The sequence below is a fragment of the Cuculus canorus genome, chromosome 4 (genome assembly GCF_017976375.1).
Source record: "Cuculus canorus isolate bCucCan1 chromosome 4, bCucCan1.pri, whole genome shotgun sequence".
In the NCBI taxonomy this organism is placed as follows: Eukaryota; Metazoa; Chordata; class Aves; order Cuculiformes; family Cuculidae; genus Cuculus; species Cuculus canorus.
The window spans coordinates 6,770,750-6,792,317 of record NC_071404.1 but is presented as its reverse complement, the minus strand read 5'-3'; the positions used below and the strand labels follow the sequence as shown (position 1 = coordinate 6,792,317).

General features: G+C 39.6%; 1 protein-coding gene across 1 annotated transcript in view; it reads right to left on the bottom strand.

Moving 5' to 3' along the window:
• Window positions 1-263: 263 nt before the first annotated feature.
• The window catches only part of EIF2AK3 (eukaryotic translation initiation factor 2 alpha kinase 3), a 48,592-nt gene continuing 27,287 nt past the window's right edge, over window positions 264-21,568 (bottom strand). The window contains exons 5-17 of the mRNA XM_054065525.1: window positions 20,897-21,131; window positions 20,483-20,645; window positions 19,070-19,207; window positions 18,441-18,563; window positions 17,655-17,875; window positions 17,188-17,300; window positions 16,031-16,153; window positions 14,714-14,863; window positions 13,051-13,819; window positions 8,179-8,346; window positions 7,531-7,632; window positions 5,157-5,219; window positions 264-4,060 (exon numbers count right to left, since the gene is read on the bottom strand). Coding sequence (XP_053921500.1) covers window positions 3,884-4,060; window positions 5,157-5,219; window positions 7,531-7,632; window positions 8,179-8,346; window positions 13,051-13,819; window positions 14,714-14,863; window positions 16,031-16,153; window positions 17,188-17,300; window positions 17,655-17,875; window positions 18,441-18,563; window positions 19,070-19,207; window positions 20,483-20,645; window positions 20,897-21,131 — 2,545 coding nt within the window. The 3' untranslated portion in view covers window positions 264-3,883. The remainder of the gene's footprint in view (window positions 4,061-5,156; window positions 5,220-7,530; window positions 7,633-8,178; window positions 8,347-13,050; window positions 13,820-14,713; window positions 14,864-16,030; window positions 16,154-17,187; window positions 17,301-17,654; window positions 17,876-18,440; window positions 18,564-19,069; window positions 19,208-20,482; window positions 20,646-20,896; window positions 21,132-21,568) is intronic.

Below are 21,568 nucleotides of genomic sequence, written 5' to 3'. Positions count from 1 at the left end.
AGAAATGTGAACAGGAATTACTTACTGGCGTGTTTTGCACTGTGACGTCTATACCTTGATGCTGTGAGTGTAGCTAAAGAGTATTGCTGGGCCATACAGCCATAAAAATACGATGCTGAAGACAAATTATTATTTTTATCACTCCCAACTGCTTGTCTGGACTTCAAACAGCATCAAAAAGCAGTGGCTCACCACAGGAGGGCCATGAATACCTCATCGAAGGATTACTATGAAAAGGCAGGACTGCTCCTGAACATCTCCGCAGCATTCTAGAGGAGTAAAAGCAGGAGCTGAGTCTTCAGGACCACAGCTTTTCTGTAGCAGGGTCATGGCAGGACTAGTGACCGCTCCGACAACAGCCATCCCTTCCCCCATCATGGTTCTGGTGGGGCCTCATGCTGGTTTACATGGGGGAGTCACCACACTCAGAGTCTGCTCTTAGACTGATCTTTTGTGGACATGAAACACTTTGAAGGTGGTTTCTAAAATAGCTTTTTCTGAGTGCTCAATCACCTACTTGAGATAGCCAAGGCTTCTGTAGCCTGGAAGGAGAGCAAACAGAAGAAAGATATCCAAGTTAACGTTTAATGCTAAAACTGCTGGATGGAGGCACTCAGATGGGTGAAGAATGTCTATTTGTTAGTAAATAAAAAAATAAAAAAAAAGAGGGAGTTAGTAAAAGTCTCAAGTCCTTTAGCTCTTTCAGCTCAAAGGCAGCAGAGGACTCTCTTCAGAGGTGTAGCAAAAAGCAAGCAGCTACTGCCTGGAGCAGCTCAGCTGCTGAAGACATTGGTACGGGGGTCAGAAGTTCTCTCTTAGGAGCCTGGTAGAAGAAACAGCGCTGACTTGGCGTTGCAACACTGGTACTTCTGTCAAATGACTCTTCAGGGAGTGGATCAGGCCTCCCAGCTGCTACAAGTCCAACAACACCATGGAAGCAGAAAGGAGAATAACTACACAACCCTGCCCTTGTTCTGGGGGGAAGCATCTAGTTCCAGTGGCCATAAAGGTGGATGGGGGCAAGATTCTTGCTTCTGCCACTCAGTTTGCTTTGATAAAATAGAACAAGGAATTGTGTTTCAGCACCAAGAACTATGAGAGGAATGAAGCTGAGGGACAGGCAAGAGCAGGCCAGGACCACAGAGCTCAAGACCAGAGCTCCCCTGTTGCAGGGCTGTAAGCTGGCAGCTGTTTTAGCCTCCATATTCAGGTGTCCCTCTGCAAAAAAAAAGCCAGCAGGAAGGTACGCACCAATTTCCATGGCCACTAGAAGACCTGAGACAGTCAGAAAGTTGTTTTCTAGATAACTGAAAGAAGTTAAGATAAAATTGTCTGTGAGCCACCAGATGTTTTTGCCACCAGAACTGTTGTGTAAAGACTGGGATCTCACAGCGCAGGTGGAAAGCTCCTGCTGTCCTCTGTACAGACGTGAGAAAAGCCCTCCTTTGCTGGTGTCCCTTTCAGGATGTGAGCATAGACCAAAGGCACCTTAGATCAAAGACCTTCAGGCTTTTAGTCACGGTTGACCATTCGTTTGTATATCATCCAGCAGAAGGACAGGGGCATAACAGGGAAGTGCAGTATAATTCAAACCCGACTTAAAAAAAGAACAACATGAGGGGTGCATCCGTCGGGGTAGCCTGGTGCTGAAGAGCCGGTCGGATCGTGGTGTTGAAGCCCAGGAGCTATTTCATAGCACAGGGAAGCACCCTTTTCCCCCAGTGGTAGGGCAGAGCAAGTGGAGCTGCCGGAGGCAGGGAAATGAGTGCTTGCAGCCAAGACCTGAGTTCACAGAAATACTCTCATTATGGAAAAGGTTTTCTTAGTCAAAGCCTGAAGCCAAAGAAGGAGCAAAGACAAGGATGACACACTGCAGCATCCAGTGGGAAGCAAAGGAAAAGGACACTGGCACAGGTAGTTCCAGGCTAAGTGGCACCAGGTGCTTTTGTGGCTGAGCATGCACCACACAGGGTAGGATTTGGACATACCTTTGAGAAGTGCAACATCCCAGAATTTGTAGACACACATAGTGTGAACGTGTAGACCATTTTTAGTACTGAAATGCCGCAGGGCCCTTGGACCAGGCGGCTACTTATATCCAGCACAGACAGAAAGCAAGATAAAGATTCTTTATCCTGCATTTCCTGTGCTCCAGCTGTAATCACCGACTGGCAGGGAAGCCAGAGAAGCCTCAAACGCGGTCACTGAACTATGCATTTATAGCTGACATGAACAGGGAAATCCAAGGGAAGAGGACACACTTGTTTTGTATCTTGTTTTAACCCAGCTTAACACAATGAAGTTCTGTTTCTGACCAACTACTCACTGCAGCATTCTGGCTTCAACTGGACAAACAGTTATCCAAGGACACAAGAAAGACAACCTTCGTAACCCGCTCTTGCTCTACCATAAGGCTGCAGAGTGTCAGCTGGTTCAATTGCCAGTCGTAGTGTCCCACCACAGTACAGCAATACCCAGAAGGATTTGAATCGATCGCCTTTTTAAGAAACTGCTTTCAGAGCCTACAACTTCAAAAATTTAAGCCTGTAGAACAGGAATATGGATTTAGAGTGGAAATGAGCTTAAGAAATCAATGTTAGAAATATCTCTTCCAGACTTCCCTCTCTGTTAACAGTTCAGAGATTGCCTCCACTCAGTTTAAGAGCTCAGTTCCCCTCTTTCTTCAGCCATTATCTCGCTTCCAAGCAGCATATGCAGCTTTGCATCACCACATGTATGGTGGCAAGTACGAGGCAGGAAAGCGAAGCAAAACGCAGCGCCCATCCTCCTGTTCCACCTGCACAAGGCTCCCATCAGCATCCACCGAGGCAGACTTTGAAGAGAAGCAACTAATATTGTTTTTTTATAAATAAAAAAAGTTTATTAAATCATTTAGACTTGAAAGAAGTCACAATAATTAACGCACTCAGCAATTACAGAAAGTGCATTCTGTACACCACCAACCCAAATGGATTGATTCTGTATTTTATAAATAAAAATTAACATATTTACAATGAGAAATAAAAGCATGGCATTAGGCAGTTAAATTAGCAGATTACACAAATGCCTACCGGTCGATCTTTTAAAAAGTACAAATCTACAAGATTACATACGACACGTATGACTTAATTAGGCTTAAATTTTCAGAATCACAACATTTTAGTACATAATTTTTACTATGGCTCTTCCAACCACTGCCTATAAAACGCCCTTTTTTAATGGCAAAAAGCTCCTTTTCCTTCTCTACAGGTTTATCTGTATAAAATGCATTCCCTAAGACCTACTATAGTGCAGAAGTATGAAATGGTTTCCTCTAATGACTGGCTATGGAGAGTGACGGTATATACAACTGTGGTAATTTTTTGCTTTAAAAATAGTGCAGATTCCCAGTTTACCCACCAGGGACAAAAATGGAGTCATAGTTCATTTCAAAATCATCTTCATTTCACCAAAGAGCAAGTGATTCAGATAGATACTCACTAGGCTTAGAGACTGTAATTTGCTCTATAAAAATACAGTACTTTAATTCTATTTACATGTTACAGATCTCTCACTTACCCAGCAAGCTGACATTTACAAGCTTCAAAAAACCCCAAACAACCCAAAAAAAACGATAATGGAGCACAACATTGGTAAGCACAGTAGCTGGACTCATCCGCCTAGGAGAGTCAAGGTAAGAAAAATGGAATGTGAAAAGTGGTTACTGGCTTTCATTTGCTGTAAAAGTAAACAAGAATCTGTCCAACACACCTTATACATTAAAGATGGCAAAAAAAAAGTTTAAGTAAACTATTTCCAAGATAGACATTCTGCATCATAGGATCCTTCTGCTGAACAATCCCTGTAAAAACCTGCCGAGTGGAAGAAGTGATCCTGAGGATAATTATTTGCTTGGTTGTCTTGAATGCTTATTTCCTGATAAACTCATTGTCCGTGACCTCTGCCTAAGCACTGGTTTTGGTGGGAGTTCCAAGTCTTCAAATACAGGATTTTCTATGATTGCTGCAGCCTCTGGTCTTTCAGTGGGACTTGGAGAGAGCATGTCCTTGACCATGGTGTACTGAAACAAAACATGACATGTGCTATAGGAACCAATTCATAAATTCTTTATTATTTAATGTTATAACTTCAATTGCGGCTGTATGAACAAGTGGAAAACGTCCCTAGTTGCTTTCTGAGTCATTAGTGGTTTGGCACAGGAGTTAGAAATGCATTAAATGTTTGAAAAATGTATCACTGTGCATCCGTTAAACTGTTTTCACTGTTCAAGACTACAATCAATTTGGCAAATCAAATCTCACCCAAGATTCAATGGGGTTACAAACCCTTTACATTAATTTGCAATCAAAAGAATTTAAAAACATATGAAATATATTTTAAGTAATTCTTAGCTTCGCATTTAAGTTACCACGTCTTAAGCCACGCAGTAATTTTTCACAGTGAATTAGAGCTTTTCCTCTAAATACACAAGTAGTTTGAATACTCCTCTCAAATTTCATCAGAATTACAGTGTCTTGCTCCTACTGAACACAGCACACCGCATTACCCCCGCTGCAGTCTGCAGCTGTAAAGAGAAAGCTTCATCTCATTTAGCTGCTGCTCTGAAGCTACCATGAAAACCTGAAAGCATCTCACCTTTTTATTGGAGAGGTTTTGTACATCACTTCCTCTTACCTACAACCATATCACTTTGAAGATCTGACTAATAAGAACATCGCACAAGTTGCTCATATGGCTTCACACCTGAGAGATTCAGTTCCTGGAGCGAGATCCCACACAGCCATGGTGCTCCCTACTGTTTCCCCTTTACCTGCCTAGCACTCTGCACTTTTTCTTTGTGATTATGGATTTGTTGCAAGAAACCAAGTAGGACACATGTGAAACGAAAGATAAAGTGACAAAGGGAAGCTAGGTAATATTGTATAGTTGCTGGATAGAAACTGTGTGACAAAAACATCACCGTCTACGTTACTGTAACATTAAAGCTTTGAAATGTTGTAAAAAGTACACGGGTAGAGAAATGTGTCTTAACACATTCAGTTTTGCTGGTTGTTGGTTTTTATTTTCATTTTTACCTGCAAAGCAACTGGAAAGCAAAGAAAATAGCTACAATTATTAAAGAGAAAGGTACAATTAATAGCATCAGATACACTTACCTCTTGTGCATATTTCTGAGTGAACAATGGTGGAAACTTCAAATTTCTAACATCGCTTAAGGTCTGCAAAAAGATGAAGAGAAAAAATAACTTTCCATAATAGCATTCTTCAATACTATTACTCTACTATTCTTAAAAAAAATACATGCAAATGTTACACAAAAAAAAAAAAATCAGTCTGATGGAAAAAAGATATGTTTTAAAATCTTGCTTTAATGGCTAAAAAAAATCACAACACACTTAAATGGGCAAGTTGCTGCTTCCCTAGATATACATCCTGCATTAGGAATTACTCTGCAAGAATTCCAATCTCTGCAGTTTTGAATGAGCCAGATACACAAACTTATAACTTCTCACTTTGGCTCAACAAAATCAACGTATCTAAGCACCACCCATAATACCCAAATCACCTACTGATCTTGGCTGTAATGACTGGCTCCGTCTCAACAACGTAAGAACTTGTCTTTAACGGTTATGGACTAATGAACAAGTTAATCAGCAGTTTTGAAAGCAGTTCACATTGCATATTTGGCTTCTGGTCTCCTTCTTTCTTCCATAACAAGCCCATAGGCTCCATCTAGTGACAGCATTTTCCATGTCCAGCCCCACAGTTATTTGTAGCAAGCCACCTTAATTTTTGTAATTTCCAGTGAGCCATGACCCACTTCAGGATGCTTTTACTGCAGGAGGGCAATATTTAGCACTTAATTTCTTCCAGGAACTAATGTCTTTTGCAAAACTTCAAACATAAAATAGGAGAATTCTAAGGTTAAAACAAAATTCAATTCACTAATACTCCACTGAAAGTATGAAATGACCAGTTAATAGCGATGGGCAACAGTCAAACTACCATTCAAGAGAACTGAATTTTATAATAATAAAATGCTTCAAAAAATTGTTCTCCTTCTCTATTAATACAGTCTGCATTTAGTGATCTGTTTTGAAACATCTCACGTGGAAATAAATTGCACTGCCACAACTAACTGCTGACAGCTGGAGACAGAGGCAGGTCTCATGCTTCTCCCTCAGGGATTTTTCCAGCCCCTTGTCACCGATTCCTAGAATATGCTGGACTACCTGGCCAGGCAGAACATGTTTTGCTTCGGCAAGCTGTGCTAATGCCTGGTTGATGCCAACAAAAACTTCAGTGTAACAGCTTGAAAACAACTACTAAAGTAGCCAAACTCCAGAACTTGAAAATTAAGGGGTGGGGGTTTCTTTTATATTTTATCAAAAAGAGTGGAATGGCAGTGAAAATCCTAGCAAGTTCAGGCACCCTTTTACCCTCTTACAAAGTAAACCAGGGTTAGATGCAACTAGGATTCCCTCCTATAACTTGTTTTGCTTCTATACTCAGGAGAGAAACTGCATGGGCAAACTCGTGGTCACTGCTGCAGGAGATCTTGAAAATCCAGGGCAGCTCCTTATTGAGTATCTGACTTGGTAACACTGATTTTATTTAGGGAAACTGAAATTGGTTGCAGTGCAAGAGGTTCAAGTTAAGCATAGCAATTCCTCCTCTTGATCACGCTCTTTTGTACCATGGAAACCCAGAGAATTTTAAGCAAAAGAATGCAGTGCCAGCATAGTTGAATCATTCTGTCAGGTGCATTCATGGTGTGGTTGAAGTCACTTCTTAATTTCTGCAAGATCAATCCAACTTCACATGAGAATAAAAACACCCAAGCACATATAAAGACTATAATGACTCTTTCTGTTCTGTATAGGTCACCATATACAAGAGAAGAAGCTTTTCTTGCTGTAGCTCTTGTTCTCTGTAGACTTGTTCCTAAGCAAGATGGATCTTACATGCATTTGAACAGGAAGGAAGTTATTATAAACCATCAAACCTCCCAAATTCACAACTGATGCAAGGAAAATCATCAATTCCTGAGAGGATTGGGGTTGAAGTTGAGTGAGACTCACAGCTAAGACTTACTACGGGAAAAGGAATGGCAATTTTTCACTAAGTGCTTTGGATGAAAAAGCACTGCAGATGCAAACGAAAGAAAAATGGTAAAAATGCACAGCACGGTTCCAATTCTTGAGTGAAAAACAAGCTGCTAGGCTTAAAGTCACAAGCTATATTTGTTGCTTGAGTTCTTGGATATCCTACTTCAATAGTTTCTCTTACTTGGCTTGACAACAGAGGAGCTTTGTAAAGAAATTAAGGCCTCAATTCAACTGCACACATTAGGAACACAGCAATTTATTTCCAGTGATTCAGAGGGTCTGTACAAGGCTGATAAAGAAGTTGTGCTTCTAATTGCAAGGCTTTTTCAAAACTGAGAAGAACCTCTTGCAAGAGTTTCACCAAGTGAACACCTATGTTAAGCAAATGATCAAACTGATGATAATCCGATACCGTACATACCCTGACTCTCTCCATCTGTGTGCTGAAAGGGTAAAGCAGCTCAAACAGAATCAGTCCCAAAGAAAAAATATCCACTTTGTGTGAGTACGTGTTCCCACAGATCTGAAAATTCAAAATTAGGGTTAGGTCAATCGAGCGACTCACTGTATGTAACTACGTGCAATGTAAACAACATCCTTTCCTACATACAGAAGAGATTGGCTCTGAGCAGAGCTGAAAACTACAGCACAGGCACACTGAGAAATGTCATCAAATGACCACGGCTGAGCAAGGTCCTGATCATCAGTCCCTCTTCGCAAAACCAACTGTAAAGTGTTTCAACTTACTTAAATCTCATGCACAATAGCATGTCCTTGCTCAATTAACTTGAATATTGTACAATTATTTTCCTACTAGATTAAAAGCAAGATAAATAAATGCATCTAAGTATGAATCATTAGCTACCTCTTTGCTGTAATAAATATATATATATATATAAATATTAACTTTGGAATTCAATTTAGCTTAAAACTCTACTCTGATGAGAAAGAATTTAAGGAACTTGATTGCAACAATTTACTAGAAGGAATGACTGATCTTCAAGATCCTAGGAAATTCAAGTGTCTTCCAAGCTCTACCAGGTACAGCTTTAGAACAGAGAGCACAAACCTGTTCTGGGCTCATGTAGAGTTTGGTTCCTACTTGTCCTGTGTGCCTGGCATAAGCTGGCATTGGGGTAAGTACCGATTCCTCCTCTTCATCTTGGTCCATAGCAGTTACCAGTCCAAAATCCCCAACTTTTACTACGTCATCCATTGTGAAAAATATATTGGAAGGCTAAGAAAACAAACAGGTAAAAAGAAAAAAAAAAGTAAGTAATGAACAAGTCTGTGTTTCAGTAGATACAACACTTCAATCTAATTCAGATAAGCCACACCGTCAAGGCTAAAAAAAATGCATTACACACCAGGTTAGCAGAATCAGAGAAGAATCTTAGCTGCTCAGGAAAAAGGAATTACTCCTGAAACTCAGACTGCTCATTTCTTCTTCTCCAGCAGAGGTTTATCAGCACTACCTCAGTCTGCTCAGTAACACACAAAAGTCAACTGCTGTTGGGAACGGCACAGAGAAGTTATCCAACGCTTCATCACGTGGTAAATTCACACCAGATACTGGAGCTCTGGCTCCTAGCCTCTTTTTTTTAATCTGAATGCTAAACTTGTTTGCCATATTACTTACCAGCATACAGCATGACATATTAATGTTAAAATTACATTGGACGTCTGGGAACAAGGACTGCTTTTCAGTAGTGCTGTGCAGTTTAGCTGTGTTATATTCTTTCCATAACACAATTAACAGTTTGGTTTAGATAGAAGCTTAAGAACTTTGCAGTTCACAAACTCTGATGAAAGAGATGGAACCTATCTCAGATGGCTTTTCAAGAGATTTGCATTCTGGCTGATAGAATAGCAAACACCAAATGAATGATTAGTTCTTTGAAACATGACTGCTCCATCTCAGTTACAAATAAAGACAGAAACGCAATTTTGGGGGAAGAACATACTGATACTGCCAAAAGGAAGCAGCAGGAGGATTTTGTACAGGGAAAGGGCTGAGGTGTAGCAAAGAGGCAGGTGGTGCTCTCAGCCTGGGAGAACATAGTCCATGCTTTGTTGATATAACCCTGGAACAGGAGGAGGCAGACAGATAGAAGGCAATATTTTTCCACAAGATTAAAGGACTGCAAAGCTGACCTATTTCAAAGTTCATGCAACATCCTCAGTTAAAGACAAGTTAAATCCACTCTGTGCAAGAGCGGAACAGGACAGAAAAAAGGCTTCTTGGTTTTTTTAAGCAACGGACAGCATTGAGATAAGCGCTACAGAACGAGTTAGATATATTAGTTCTGGAGTGCCCACACCCTGCCTCTAAAAGTGGTTCTGAGCCAGGTCTTACATCCTGCTGTACCATCCTGTAATGAACACCATGCCTTCTGAGTCTCAACTTGCTCAGTGCTCAAAAGCTACTATTCTGTAAACCCACAGTGTCTCCAGGCTCTCTGGAGCATTTATACAGCATTCATGTTGTAAATCTTTCTATCAGAATTTTTATGCTCAAGACACGAAGTCTTTATTAGAGATTTGCATCCCACTGCCTTGAACTCCATTTAGGTTGGATATTAGGAAAAGCTTCTTCACTCAGAGGGTGATGGAGCACTGGGACAGGCTCTTCAGGGAAGCAGTCACGAAGCCAAGCCTGACAATATTCAAGAAGCATTTGTACAATGCCCTCAGACACATGGTGTGAATAGCGAGGCGTCCTATGCAGGGATAGGAGTTGGACTCGATGATCCCTGTGGGTCCCTTCCAACTCAGAACATTCTGTAGTTCTATTCTATGATTCCTCCTCCAATAAACACACAAGAGGTCAGGAAGATCAGTCTTGCTTTCGCAGAGCAAAACTCTTCTTAATGGAGTTTTATTTCTTGTACTTCTCTGGCTGAAAACAGCCTGCCTCTGAGTGGACTGGCGTATAGTTTCCACATTCTCCAATTATGGAGAATGGAGTCTCTGCTATTGAAAATTGCCAGCAAAAGTAAGCCATCAAGACCATATTCAGAAAGACATCGTCCAAGCAGATAAACACAATTTATATTTAAATCAGAAGAATACAACCACCCTCTAGTTTAGTTATCTTGTCACTTGCACAAAGAAATTTCTCTCCAGACTCTTCAATCAGAATAAGAATTCTCATTTTTTCCCCCAGATAAGCTACTTATTCCACAAATAAGCTACTCACATCTGGAAGACTACAGTTTAATTTAATTAATGCTGCAAAACCTATCTAAGACTGTTTCTGCAGTTCTATGAAACTCCTAATTTCCTTCGAGCTGTCAAGCATGACCAACAGCTTATCCTGGGAATAACAGTAAACTCAAGTGACAGACAGACTTCTGTTTCAGCACTTCATTTTCTCCAAAGGAATTTGAACTGTGACCTATCCAGTTATGTAAATTCCTGCCATCTTGTCATTATGGTATCTCCAGTATAAACTGGAGAGTATAAACTGGAGAGGGGCAGATTTAGACTGGACGTTAGGAAGAATTTCTTCACTATGAGAGCAGTGAGGCACTGGCACAGGATGCCCACAGAAGCTGTGGCTGCCCCATCCCTGGAGGTGTTCAAGGCCAGGTTGGATGGGGCCTCAGGCAGCCTGATCTACTGGGATGGCCCTGCCCATGGCAGGGGAGTTGGGACTGGATGATCTTTTAAGGTCCCTTCACACTAACTATTCTATGATTAGTAGGAGCCTAATTGATGTATCTCAATGTGTACTGGTAATTTAAATATTTAAAAGATCTTCCTGAATCTTTCAGTATGCATACATACAAACTGATTTTCACAAAGGTCAGTGAAGTCTTGTTGGTGTCAATACGAGCAAGAATTGGCCTCTGGTATCAGCTAGCCCTGCCTCCAGTAAAGAAAAAACAGCTTTGCAGGTTATTTGCTTACTAGTGCTGGCACAAACTGAGGGGCACAGAACCAATCTGTTGGACCAATTATGAAATTCGGTGCAATACGCTCCTAGGAGCTTATGAAAACTATAGGAAAAAATTCAATATATTGGCTGTTGCTTTGACCAAATGAACACCTAACACAAGCTTCCAAGAATAACATCTATACATCCATGCCAAATCTTCTGAAGCAGTAAGCTGTTCAGGAGGAGCCTGTCCAAGTTGTTTATACCAAGTAAACAAAATAAAATCTGTTGTTCAAATTGCTGCCAACATTGAACCTCCAAGATGTTCCAACAAAATGCTACATAACCACTGATTAAGACCAACACAGGTTTAAGTGAAGACCTACATAAGCTTTAGAGAATAGTGATCTCAGTAGAGGTCACTGCAGAGAGTTACAGCTGACAGCACTGTTAAGAAAGGTTATTAATTAACATGTCTAGCAGCATATTAGTATAGGGATTTAATTACTTTTCTCGTCAGTTTCTCAAGCACTAAAGATTTTTCAGATAACTGGTCCCAGGTAATTGCTTAACGCTGATGGGGAATGAGAATACTTGGAAGGGCTCATGAGTTTTTCTAACTCCAACGTATCCTTTGACTATTACTGAATTCAAATCCCCTTTTACTGTCACATCTGACATGGCAATTTTTGTTCTTTTGTTTCTACTAATACCAAATGATTAACATCTGAGAATCCCCAACATTAGTTATAATCATTACTCCACTGAGAGAAGTATTAATGCCTCCTCAAATAAGTAAAGAGAAACACGAATTGCTTCTCCACTGTCTGGGCAAAAACAGTCCCATGTGTCAGAGCGTGTAATAACAAGACTGGGCTCCTTAATTAAATTCTGATGTTTGGTAACACATACTGACACTTAAGTGCTAAAAGTTCCAGTCAGCTTAGGCACTAAGAAAGGAAGGAACAGAAGGAAAATGAAAGAAGAGGTACAACAAGTTACTCCTGACTTCAGTTACACTGAATGCCAGAGGTAAAAAACACCTTTCCCAGTCTTAACCATCTGCATGTTATCAGACACTAAAAGATGATGAATCCTTGACAAAGCTGTAATATGATAGTTGGCATTCTGAATTCAACATCAGAGCAGTTTACATTTCAACACTAAAGCAGCAATACTTAATTTTTACTTTCTCTATCCAGGATTAACACTGCTGCTCTCAGGCAATATTGCTATAGAAAGAAGGAGGAAAATACCAGAATCAGAATCATTTAGGTTCGAAAAGACCTTTAAGATCATCAAGTCCAACTGTAAACCTAACACTGCCAACTATCTGCTTCACTTGAAATGGCAGAGGAGGATCCAGGATACTTTTCTTTGCCACACGACTCAGCAATGAGCAACCCTGCATAAAGAATCTGAATTAAAAATGCCATAAAACAAATGCAGCTGATCTGTGCCAGGTACAAGAAGTCTGTGCTGTGAGAAAGACTTTAACTGCAATAACGAATGATTAACATTTCTTTCCTGGAGCACTACACCTCCAGATTATTGCACAGATGTTAAGTCAGGTTTTAAACACCCATGCTGAGGTCACTGATAAGACAAATGTTTTAGTGGGATCTTTCTCCAATGCCATATTACTCCCACACACACAAAAAAATTTTACCTGAATCCATACACTCATGATCTGTCAGTTTAAAGCAGAACTTGACACTGAGCTAAACAGCCTGCGCTGCTGTGTTAGGAGCAGTCAAATTTGGAATTGCTGATGCTCACGTCTGTAATGTAATGGAGAGACAGCTACCCTGTGATGCCGTTTGAGTCAGTCCATACGTTTCATAAATTTCACAGTACCAGACACTTTTGTATGGTAAAACATAATTCAAGTTATGATAGCTCCTAAGATAATCGCACAGTACTAATCCAGAAAATGTTTGCCTATAGGATGAAGCCAGTGAGATAATCAGTTAAAATTCAGGCATTTGGTGAAGATTATGCCAATAAATATATTAAAAAAAACACTCAACACATTTCCTACAGTAATCTATGAATACAAACCTTGAGATCCCTGTGCATTAATCCTTTGCTATGCAGAAAGTCAACCGCTTCAGCTATCTGCAGAAATATCTGCAGGCACTCTGTCCTTTCCCTCTCCTCTATCATGCATCTTCTGCTCATCCAGTCTTTAAGGTTCTCTTTCCGGCAGAGCTGCATCTGGATGTAAAGATATACCTTTGGAGAGGTGGGCTTGACTTTTTCTGTAACATTTTTAGAAAGGTCCAGGCTTAAACTTGTCGGCCTTGGCGGAGAAACAGAGAGGGGACTTCCTGAAGCAGATTTCTGGTTATTGGATTCCTTTGTACTTTTTGCCTTATTCTCAGAAAGACTTTCATCATGTGAAACATCAATTTTATCTTCCTTACTAGAAGCATTTCCACAACCGGAATCCTCAAACACAATAGAAGAGGAGGTCCCCTCCCTCAGATGTACAACAGGAACAGCTGAAGAACAAATTTCCAAGGAGTGACCCAGCTTGTATTTGCTGACTGTAGCGTCTTCTACATCACAGCCCGTAAGAACGCTGTCCTGAAGGTTTAACAGTGGATCTTCTGACTGGTGTAAGTCCCTGTTGTCCGTGGCAGAAAATTCCAGAGGAGAAAACTGGCTTCCAGATGATTCGGACTGACCACAGCGTATTCCCACAGACCTTACTCCCTCCGACGAAGTAGCAATAACTTCAATGTGCTCCTTTGTAGAAAACGGCTCTGTTCTGATCTTAAATGACGGGACATCCATTGGACTGGGAGAACTGAGTGGCCAGTCAGTGCTAGAAGAACAAAATTGAGAGATGAATACTATGTAACTTAATTCCACTAGAAACGCATTTTCAGAAGCCCAAGTTTTAACAACTGCTACCTCCAAGAACCATGTCATACCATAACAGTAAATTACTGCCCAAGCATAGGAATCACTAATAACCAGGATTTAGCATCAGTTTTTCTTGGCAAGTATAATGTTTTCTCATTAAGACAAGAGTGTCAATAAATAAAAACCTAGTGAGTTCTAATGCCTGGATTCCCAATGTGCAATTAGGCTCGTCTTCAGCTTGAAAAAATCTATTCCTTTAGAACATGCAATGCAAAAAGTATTTAAAGTGCCTTAGAAGAATTACAGCTGTGAGATGTTAATTTGATGCTTGGAATATAAAGGTCGCTATATTCTAAAATTGTTAAGATGTTATTATGAAACCACTAAATAGTCTTTTATTACGCCTCATTCTTTGAATGCTAACAGACACCCACTTTTCCTTTCTCCTAACACTCTCCAACTCCTTTATCTGATTTTCCAATTTTAACCTACCAAGCATTATAAATCATCACTCTGATTATCCCTCACACATTTCTGCTGAAAAATTTCATTGAAACATTGGAACACTGAATCGGATCCATCTAAACCAAGATAACAAAGAGGAGGAAGGTAGTGGAAAGGAACAAAGAGGACAGATGCCAAAGTTTAAAACCAAATCACAGTAGAAATTCTCAAACCTTCCCATCACCCAAAGATTCAATTATACAAGTTAAATTAAGAACTACAAGTGTGTCCTAAGTTGAAAGAGGGACATATCTCCTTCCTACACAGTCTTGATCTTCCTGGATCATCTACTGGTTCTCCAGTTTTGTTGATCTCAAATTCAATTGTTAACCCCCCCCCCATGAGTTACCTGATATCTTTTAACCACTGTTCATCCATCTTTTCCTGCCATCTTTCAGGTGGAGCTTCCAGCCATGCATTGAAATATCGAACAATACCTGGATGTTCAAGTTTAGCCAAAGCCTTGACTTCTCGCATCACCTTTTCACGAGCCAGCTCCCTATGATTTGGGGGTGAGGAAAACAGAGACATGGTCACTTAAAGCAACAGCATAGTACTGAATTTTCTGCAAAGGACTTAGTCAATGCCAGCCCAGTATAAACCAGGCCACCATACTCTTCACTCCAAAAGACAGGTATGTCTTACATTCCCTAAAGTAATTCTTTTAGCTTAAAGACTTAAAGTAGTCATCCCTTTTCACATAATTACAGACAGCAAAACTGAGAAATAAAGGCTTATCTTGCTCTTGATTGTTTACAAGGTTAGAAAAAAAGACTAATAAATAGCAATATTCTACAGGGATGTAGAAGACACTGACACAAAAGAAGAGAGAAAGTAATACCTTAGCAAATTTTTTTAATTGCCACCAAATAAGGAGTCTGCTTTAAGACTATGTCTGTTCTACGGACAGGAAAGCAGGTAGCCTGCCATCTTACTGAAGTAAACAATTTCTCTTCATAAGACCATAACTGGATCAAATGAAGTCAGATGATTTTATTTAATGAGTTTGGATATGTTTGGAAAAGAAGAATTTAGGCTACCTTAATCTTTAATAGTCACGCTTATTTAACACATTCAAAAAAATAGGAACACTAGATTTCATAGCTTTACCCCCTCCCTCTACTGGCCTGCCTGTTGCTGTTCTAACTTGAGATTTCCAGAAGCAGTGTCTCCCATCTCCCACTAAAAGGAACTGCTGCAAGCTCTGTGTAGGGTAATTCAGCAGCATGGCTTGACCACCTATGACTGAAAAAAAAGGCAGGGGTTGTGGGACCAGAGAAATGAAACACGTGGGCAAATGGAGTCAGAAAAGACGGTGAGGGAGAAAAAAAAATAAAGAGAAGGTAAAGCAGGAAAGGTAAGGAGAGGAAGGAGAGAAGCAAATTAACAATGCTACAACAAATAACCGGTCCTGTTATCAAAGACTCTATTCAAGGAAATAAAGAGTCCCATGTAGCCGCAGTATCCTCACAAGGGTCCAGCTATGGAAGTATTTTGGCCAAGCAGGTTACCCTTCTGGCTGTGATTACATATGCCAAATTCTCGATGCCAAAGCTAAGTCAGGCCCCCCATTAAAAACTGTCATTCATCCTAACGTTGCATCTGAGAAATCAGTTCAGGAACAGATGATTCAGCATAGGATGGGATCTCACTGTTCATTCATTACCTGTTAGGTAAACGGATCCTTTTGATAGCATAGTTGCAGTCGTCCACTTTATTTCTGGCTTCAAAAACTACTCCAAAACCTCCACGACCCAGACACTGAATTGGTTCAAAATCTGTTAGATATCTGGTAGGAGAAGGGTGTGAGGAAGGGACAGAAAAACGAAGGGAGGACAGTGTAGAAAAATGCATTACTATATAGAGAAAAAATAAAGTAATTTATGACTAAGAATGAAATATTTCTCTACAGGCAAAACACACTGAATGACTTGAAGCATTTCTTATCTTTTCTCCCTTCTCACCCACTAAGGCAGTCAGATAATTACCTCTTTATGAAATCGGCAGTGCTGACTATGCATTTATTCAGTCTATCACAACCCAGCAAGATCCATTCTGCATGCACATGACAAACTGAAGGTTTTCAGATCATCAGATTGCACGCTTACTGGATCACAGACCATACACATGTAGCCTAAGTTTCTATTTCCAAACTAAGTAGTGACAGCTAGGTATTTTCTAAATCATGGTTTGCCTTATACTCCACCTCAAGTGACTATTTTTGCAACTAGTCCTTCTAAGCATCTCTTCTGAAGCATCGCTGTTCTTAAATCTCACTACCTTTCTTTACCTTCCTTATTTTAAATACTCATATGCTTTCAGTGAGTGACAAATGTTCTCCAGAGTATCATGACATGCCTTTATACACCCTGCTGTTTTAACCAAGTCCTTCATAAGAGCAACAAAGATTTCTTCCAAATGCAGTCCACTTATTCTGCAGAGCATATAAAATATCAGCTTTTTCCATCTGCAATTGCCTTTCTCTGCTTTAATCCATAAACACAGAAACACAGAGAGTAAACACTGATGAAGACCTTCAAGAATCAATCTTTCATTTTACGTATCAGTAGGAAATACGAGAGCAACATTCCTGACCACAGGTATCCTGTAGGCTCCCTCCAGGGTTGCTTAGACTAATCATAATCGCAATATCCCATTGGTAATAGGGTGACAGGGTTCTTCGTGTCAGTTGCTGACTATCTTGTGAAGCTGGAGGACCAGGACCAGCGTAGGTAAGGACAAGCAAACACCTACTCTTTCCTCCAGGTAGGTATTAGCTGACACATGAAGGACTCTGTCCCTCTTGCATTGAGCTGAGCTCACCTTGACACATATCCAGAGTTCTTGACGTCGCTCCAGCTGGTATCTTTAACATCTCCACAAGTGGGCTCATATTTATTATCAGTCTGACACTGTGTTTCAGATTCCTTCCGCAGCTAACAAGTGTTCCCAAAACAAGAGCAAAAAACAAGAGGAAAAAACAAATTCAACTCCTTAAATACTTGAAAACAGTTTGTACCCCTAGATATGGGATCGAAAAATTTCAATGTAACCATCTCCAAAGACATCAAACACTGTTGATGCAGTCTTATCTGCTTGCTGAAGCAGGTAAGCAAATTGTACATGGCAGCTAACAGCCTGCACAGACAGATTAAACTATAAACTTAGACTTTTGATTTTGTTTTCTCATTAGTTATTAACTTCTTAATACTACTCATTGCAGACTCAAAACCAAAAGAAAAGGCTAGAATGATACATTCTGCATTTAGGATTCAGAAAGAAATACTTACTCTGCTGTAAGGATGGGGATGGAAAAGCTTCCGCACGATAAAAGTTGTGGCCACGATGCAAAATACAATGGTGCCAACAATTTCTTTCCACCAGTGAAGCAGAAGAACAGGATCTTTTTTGCGAATGTTCTTGTAATTCGTATCATCAAAAAATCTAACAGTGATCTGGGTGCTACGCTTATTTCTCTCTCTCTTATAGTAGGGTAAGTAATAACCATTATCTAAGTATAAAAAGCATAAACAGGATATATATTTACTTGTAGGTAACTACAAAACAATTTTGTCTTCATATTAATAGGTTTCCTCAACTTTTGTTGGCATGCTCCATGATTTTAAATAGCACATAGGCAAATCCAGTCAATCAAGGTTATAGACTCCACGTCTCCCAAAGTTTACCACTTCAGGAGGCCTGACCACTACCAGCTTTAAACCAGAATACCTTCTATATGGAAAACCAGACTGTGCCTCTAGCACTGTTAGCAAATTCTGAAAAAAATAATTCACAAGCTTTTTTCCACTCACACCAGCTATCAGTGGCAATGGCAGCACATACAACGCCTCTGCAGTAGCAATTTTTGGCTCGGTGAAGTGCTTCACGTGGTACTAGTGGTACATATTTCACAATTTGGAAACCCAGGTTTGGGCAATAATTTCTTAGTTCATTAAATATTTTAAATAATACGCATATTTAAAGATCAAATATATGGCCACTTATTGAATTTCACAGATAACAAATGGGTAAACCCGGCAATTTAAAACACTTTAGAATTTGCAACTTCTACTTACCATACGGATACTGCAGGACTGAAAGTGCTCCATTACTGTACTCTTCATGAGAATACTTGTCATTGCTGAGACACTTATCAAACTCATCAGACCCAACCAACACTGGAGTCCTGGAAGGAGAATCTAAGCACAGAAGAGAATTTTCTGAGCTGAATTGTTATAAAAATTCTTTTCTTGTATTACTTTAAAGAGAACTCCAGTTACATAATCTTAGAAAATGTCTCTCAGATCAGATCGTGCGAATGAAAATTAATGCAAGGAAGAATTAAGAAGTGTATTTTAAGGTAATAGTTACTTAACACCTCTCCCCCTTGCCGAAATGCTAGTTTTGGACAAGTCAATTCAGTTGTATTCACATCATTGAAATTCAGCTGTATTCACATCATTTCCATTTCTCATTGGAAAACTTGACTTCATTATTGAAATAAAGACCCTGTCAAATCCATAGTAAAAGAAAGCAGACATTAAATACTCAATTAGGAAAAAATAACCCAAATTAATAAAGCACAGAGATAGCTCCTGAACTAGTTTACAGCTGGAAACAGAGTGGTTTGAAACACATGGGACACCAGAAAGATGTCCTGTCTTTTCAGAGCTAAGACAGTAAATTAAACTGAATTGCTACTTACGGATTAAAGGTTTCCATTTAATTTTGGGAAGAGGAATAATTGAATTATCGTTTCTGGATTCCAGAGCTTTTGGATTTGTTGGGAATTTCTCAGAAATTCTGACTGATGACTGAAGATACAGCTGGCCTCTGTACATACCTAAATAGTAAACCAGAGAGCACACTAGTCTTAAGATTTAGTTCTCATCATCTTCAAAATAAAATTGCCCAGTTAAAATAGAGGGTTAAAAACATTTTTGAACATATTTCTTTATATTATGAGAATCTCAGATACTCCGATTGCTACAGAATACTATGAATTCAAGTAGTATGTTCCCTCTGTTCTAGAAAAGCAAGCAATCAAGACATCTCATTCTCACAGTTGGAGAGCTGGTGCTACAGAAAAATGCCAGCAATTTTTTTTTAAGAGCTATAATGCAGCTTGGGCTGCTTAACAGCAATTGTTAGTCCTTAACAGCCATTACCAGGAAGGCTGGAACAATCTGATTTCTTCTTATTGTTATTCTTTATCTGTGTAACCACTTAGCAGGAAAGCTAGCAGGTGTAAAGACATACAGAAAAAGGCTAAGGCAAACAAAGTCTTAGAAAATGAAAGTGGTTTTGCTTCCCAGAGACAGACAGCTGAGAAGGAAGACATGGCACCACTCTGTTGTCACAAACCACATCAAATTAATTCTAATGGCTGGGTGAAAACTTAGCCACATAAAATTTTAACTGAAATTTCTTTATGGGAAGTTACTGCAAGTAGAGGAAAAAATGAACGTGACAATTAGCGGGCTGAGGGGAGCTGTTGCTTATTGCTTACTGAGAAATAAGGTTGCCTTCTTAGCTATAAACCCATCTCTAAAAGTTTCAAGGCTTTTCAATAATGTCAAATGTACTGAAACTACAAAGCAGTGAACATTTCAGAATAAAAATGGAAAATATTTATGGGTTTGAAATATTTCGGTTTTGAAAAAAGAAAATAAAAACACACACACACACAAAACATCAAACTATCAATGTTTAGGGTAAACGGTCATAGATATTACTTCTGCCATAGTGAAATGTATACTGTACCTTCTGTGATTGTCAGAATTCCTAAGATAGATACACAGAATTCTGGCTTTGAATGACAAAATCAAAGATGACCAGAGCAGGCTAGGAAGAGATCAGAACACACCTCTGCCTCCTGAAAGTCTAAATCAAGCTAAGGTGCCTTTCTGCGACATATGTAGGTTAGCGAAGCCTCAGGTTTTGCAATTTATAAAGCTACGTGGGTTACATCCAACAGCCTTCATTATGGAGAATATCGGACTCGACATGTTATAGTTCCCTGTAACTGTAATCTACCAGCACAGAAAGATCTGCTTTACTACATCCTCGGAGAACAGAGTAATGTTTGCTACCAAAAATGTTGCAGTCAGTGTCTCACCCAAATAGACACTTGATTCCGTGGCTCCTCTTGCAGCTTCCACAAGATCTTCTTCATCTTCCAGTACTTCATTGCTCGCAGTGTAGCTTGTGTCATCAAACAGACTGATTGGAATTACTTTGCCATCCTTAACAAGCCACGCAGAAGCAATTGGAGTGCAAAACTGAAGAAAAGAGAAGTAGTTGGAAAAATTAATGTTTTATTAACTAGATATTATATAAGAATAGTTTAGATGTACTTAAATTCCTTGGTTTAGTTTTTGTAACAGATGTGGCTGAATCAGAACTTCAGTTAAAGCAAATTACAAGCAAATGTTTGCTTCTGAAAAGCACCTGAAACCCAAGGTGAAAGTCATCATCTGTGATGCTGCAAAACTACTTTTGTTAATATTTAATACTCTCTCTTTTCCCCTACCTGGTATTCCCATTCCAGATGTCCTCCTCGTTTGTTAAAAGCCATCACTTTCCAGTCAGCTACTGAGACCTTTATCACTGTATCTTTCATCATAGCTTCCTGCTCATCGACATCTGAAATTATTTTTGTTTCTTCTTTGTTCATATTTGATTTAAAATTGCTCTCAATATATCCTGCTCTAGTTTCAATATCTGGGACATAGCGCAGCTCAAAGTGACCAACGCTGAAATTCCACCTTAAAGAAAAAGAGAAAACCTTTGTATAAACAACTTATATATTCCAAGGAAGTTCCAAATCCTCCATCCAAAAGACTCAAACTCAATTACCTATACGTGGCCCATATTTTCACAGTAAACTCCGATTGTCAGAATAATACAACTGTACCAGGAGGGGGAGTGCTAATCCAAAATACAAACCACACAAGTTGAGAAATCTTGTCCAACATGATGGGTGAGATAAGAAAACAGCTGGTGAAGTAGGGCCAACAGCATTAAAAGTTTAGTGTATGGAGAGGGCAATTAAAATCATCAAGTAGTTCAGCTGGGTCTGTTTAGTAGGAAAACATTATGCAGCTACTGAAGGCAATAACTATAAAGTATTTAGGAAGCAGCATTCTACACAAGACATTTATCTTGATTAATAAAGTGTATCAAATTTGAATTTTCAAGCTGT